A 4,192-nucleotide genomic window follows, 5' to 3' on the forward strand; every position below is an offset into this window, starting at 1 on the left:
TGCTCAGATACAATTCGCCGTCGAATTCGCCGTTCAATTCGCTAAGTGAAAATCCCCCTTAAGCGGCATTCGAATTAACGGACGTTATTTTAAAATATTTTTAAAATTCCACAACGCCGTACAAAATTGCCTTAAGTATTAACTTCATGAAACTTTACACATTTTTCGTCATAATGATTCAAATGGCGCCCTTTTTTTCGAGATCCTTTAGAGTTATAGAGATATGGAAACGGCACAGAGCCTGCACATGAAGTGTTTCTTGTATACGTTAGCGGGTTTATAGATAAAGTCATATTTTATTTATCCAAAAAAAGTGTTTTTTTTATTTGTAGAATACAGAAATCCGAATCCTTATTATTTCAATTTCCAAAGTATAGGAACTGCGGTGCATATGTGAGATATATCCGTATAAGTAAAATTGCACATTAGCTTCTCAAGGTTAAAAAGACAAGGATAGAGTGGAACCTTAACGTACGATCTCTCGCTTGCCGGGCGTCGCAGCTACGACATCGCTGCTATTTCTCTGGTACATACAGTAGATATAGCGACGATACTACCTCCTTGCAAAATATTTTTGTATACTGAGTGATACACGGCCGTACCTCAGGTGGCAATCGACCAATCAAATGTGGCGCACATGTTAAGCGGTATGATCAACGGAGCCCTGTTTTAAAACTAAGTCCATCTACAGTCTATATTATAGGAATATATATATATATAGGAATAACAATCTCCATAGCTCCCAATGAAAAAGGTTCTATCCTCTTCAGGTAGCTAGAACATACCTTGACTATTGCAGGGTCACATTATATGGCGTAATATACTCATATCAGGAGAGCTTGATGAAAGAACTTCCAGGATACTTAAGCTAATGCAAAACAGAATTTAGAACCGAATGTTTTAATGTTTTAATGATATTATGGGAATTTTTCTACGTAATGTTATGACCACTGTGACCAAACTTGAAAATAAGGTAAGAAATTAGAAAAAAAAAAATATTATATGTATAAAAATCTTTTCTAGCAATACTTCCTAATCATCTTTGTTCCTGTACCTTCCACTATAACCGTATCTAACTCCGTGTCCATATTTTCCTCCGTAGCCATATCGTCCTTCATGTCCATATCTACCTCCATAACCATATCGACGTCTACGACGGTATTTTCCACCGTGTCCATATCGTCCTCCATATCCGTATCCTCCATAGCCATGACCATATCGGTAGCGTCTTCGGTAACGTCTTCGGTAGCGTCTTCGATTACATTTTCCGTCATTTGATGCATTAGGATCACTTATCTCGTCATTATCATCACAGTCGTCATTTTCAAGATCATTTTCTTCATCGTCGGAATTCTCTTCAAGAGCGTTGTCTTCTTGTGTTTCTGGTAAATCTAAAATAAATTGACAAAGTAAATAATATTATAAAAATGTGTAACACAAAAAATTAAGAAAAATAGAAATATGTATACTTTACCTGTCACCTCATCTGAGACATCATCATCACTTGGAATAGCATTCCCTGAAAAAATAAATTAAAACTACCATTACATTTTAATTTTAACACATTGAAAATATAAAGTGCTAAAAAGTGGTAAAAAGTAAATTACTAACCTGCAGTAAAGGCAATGCAAATACCCAACAATAACAGTGTAAGCTTCATATTTGCAAGGTTTGATTTACAACTGTTGCTTAAGAACTGCTGTGCGAATGTTTAAGAACTGGTCCCTATTTATGCAAATAATTTAATTAATTTGTGATTGTAATTATCCTTAACGAGCCTCTTTCCCAACCAATTAACGCACGAGGCTTTCGATGATGTTGCAAAATATTTTTTGCAAAAAGTAATCAAAGCTCTTTAATCCTTGAACATACCTTTAATACAATCATATGGATAATTACCATATAACTACTAAAGTATATATTACGCTTAATGGCTGTTAGAAATATCTTGTGTAGATCCATGAAAACATTATTGGCCTTGATTAAAGCACTTGAGAATTTTTTTGTTATCCTTAAGCAAACTATTTATTAGTCGGATTTGCAAAACGTAGTTTTTGTATTTTCCCTGTTTATTTCATCCGTTTGTGACCGCAGTTCGTGATGGTCCTATTATCTCTATAATTGAAGACTAGGAGATCATTGATTTATAGTAAAAGGAATTATTTCATTACCAACGTTTGTTTGTTTGACTGCAAATAAATTACTGTGTGAAATCAAATAGCAAAATTTAAACACCACTTTTAACTAATACGTTCATTTAGTCATACGTCTGCCCTGTTTGTTCTATAAAACGTCATCAGGACCTAATGCTTGTAATCCTGTCCCCTAATTTTTTTTCGATTTGTTAAAATGAAAGAGATTTTTGCAGGAGATGCTTTTTTGCTTATTCTAGGAGGTTATAATCTCAAAATCCTTCCCATCTTGCCCTGACTCTCCGAAAATGTGTGTGTCAACTATGGCCTTGTCCATTTTATCAATGGAAAAATGCTATGATACTTGCCACACAGCGGTTTAGCACTTAAGCTACAAAATACGCCATTTGGCCTCACAGCAAGGTCGAAATACCGTAATGCGATCTAGTGACGGTATATCATGATCATTCCATTCTGAGATATCCAGCATATAAAAGAGGATTTAATTTACTGCGCAGTATTGCTAACTCCATCATTGTTACAGTAGCCCGATAAGGCATTGGCCAGGAAACATGGTTAGATTTTATAAAGATTCAAAAAATGCTTTTGAAAATTAAGGGTTAAAAAAATTCCTTCGCAAACAAATATCGGTGCCTAAAGTTCAAGTTAGAATTTAAAAAGCAAAAAGCCATATTGAACTCTCTTCTTTAAAATAGCTAAACTCTTTTTTCATCACGTTAAATTTAAAAACTTGGACATGAAAATAGCTTGAAAAAAGAATGAGGCAAATGTTTTTCTGCTGAAATGTTGTGCTTTAAAAATGTTCAATCCCCTTCCCAATGTTTTTTAAGGTCACGTACGAAATTGGTGGACAAAAATAACAACAAAAACTATCAGTGATAAAATTTCCAAAACACAACAATTTATGCTATTACATCTTTTGATAGGATGACAAAGAGGGTCAATTGATCAAGCAAAATGGTCTAAATAAATATGTTACTTATCATTTACTCCATTAAATTTTGGCTCAAATCGTTTTAATTTTTTTACTAACGCAGTTAAAGGAGAAATTCGTACTTCAGAATAATTCTTGCCTAACAATTATCTGCCGGAAATTCTAAAAGCTTAGTTAAAATTACATGTATCGGGATTAAAAGGCCTTACGAAAAATGCGTTACTAATTTAGCGACACATTTCATTGCTATTAATCCCGCCATTATTCGGAAATTACAGTAAAAAATTTATGAGTCCTGTGTTGCACATCATTAACTTTTTGCATCATCAGTGCAACTTTATTATAATGTAGTCTATCTTTTACAAATCTATACTTTTCAGACTGTGAATCTTAGATTCATATCTAGAGCAGAAATGTCCATTATTATCCACAAACAGTCTTTCGACTTTAAGCCGGGTTTTTGGCGATGCTAAAATTAAGCACTGCCGGATAGGAAAGTTAATCCTCCTTCGTGCATGTCTATATCTTAATATCTCAAAGTTGGGCAATCACGATTCAAATGGAAAGTTATTGCTTATGTCTATCAAAGTTTCTTCGCCGACATTCGCCGACCTAATAATTTGTTTCATGTTTATCTAAGTTTAACATGAAAAAAGAGCGTACCACGGATACCATTTTGCCCACCCAATTTAAATCAAATGTGGTTATTTATTGGTCACAATAATGTACTGTCTGGAAATGAGCTTTGGTACATGTAAGTATAAGTTCTATTTGAGAATGTTGTTTGACATCACTTATGGTTGTGTAACCTCCTACCTGAATAAAAAGTAGTGTTGCATAACCTAGCAACATCATTTACGGTTTCCTTAACCGAACTGTTCTTTATGCATTAGCGATGTGCATATCGGTAAAGGTGTGGGGTAGTACAATATAAAATATAAAATACTAACAAAACAATTTTTATTTTTATTATCACACTTCAAAAATAAATCCTAACAACAATGTAATAAATTCTAATGACAGCTTTACATCCTGTCAACCGACCTTACTTGGGCTAAATAGAAAATAAAGGGCTAAAATACCAATCATGTTTCTGAATTCCGCT

At 33.9% G+C, this 4,192-nt stretch overlaps 1 protein-coding gene across 1 annotated transcript; it reads right to left on the minus strand.

The window, feature by feature from the left end:
• Nucleotides 1–900: 900 nt before the first annotated feature.
• Nucleotides 901–1,660, minus strand: LOC130629958 (uncharacterized). Its single transcript, XM_057443349.1, has 4 exons — nt 1,612–1,660; nt 1,475–1,519; nt 1,055–1,391; nt 901–961 (listed from the first exon to the last, which is right to left on the minus strand). The coding sequence occupies exons 1-4, from the start codon at nt 1,658–1,660 to the stop codon at nt 901–903; spliced, it is 492 nt and encodes a 163-aa protein (XP_057299332.1).
• Between the last annotated feature and the right edge of the window lie 2,532 nt (nt 1,661–4,192).

This window comes from Hydractinia symbiolongicarpus, chromosome 2 (genome assembly GCF_029227915.1).
Source record: "Hydractinia symbiolongicarpus strain clone_291-10 chromosome 2, HSymV2.1, whole genome shotgun sequence".
Lineage (NCBI taxonomy): Eukaryota > Metazoa > Cnidaria > Hydrozoa > Anthoathecata > Hydractiniidae > Hydractinia > Hydractinia symbiolongicarpus.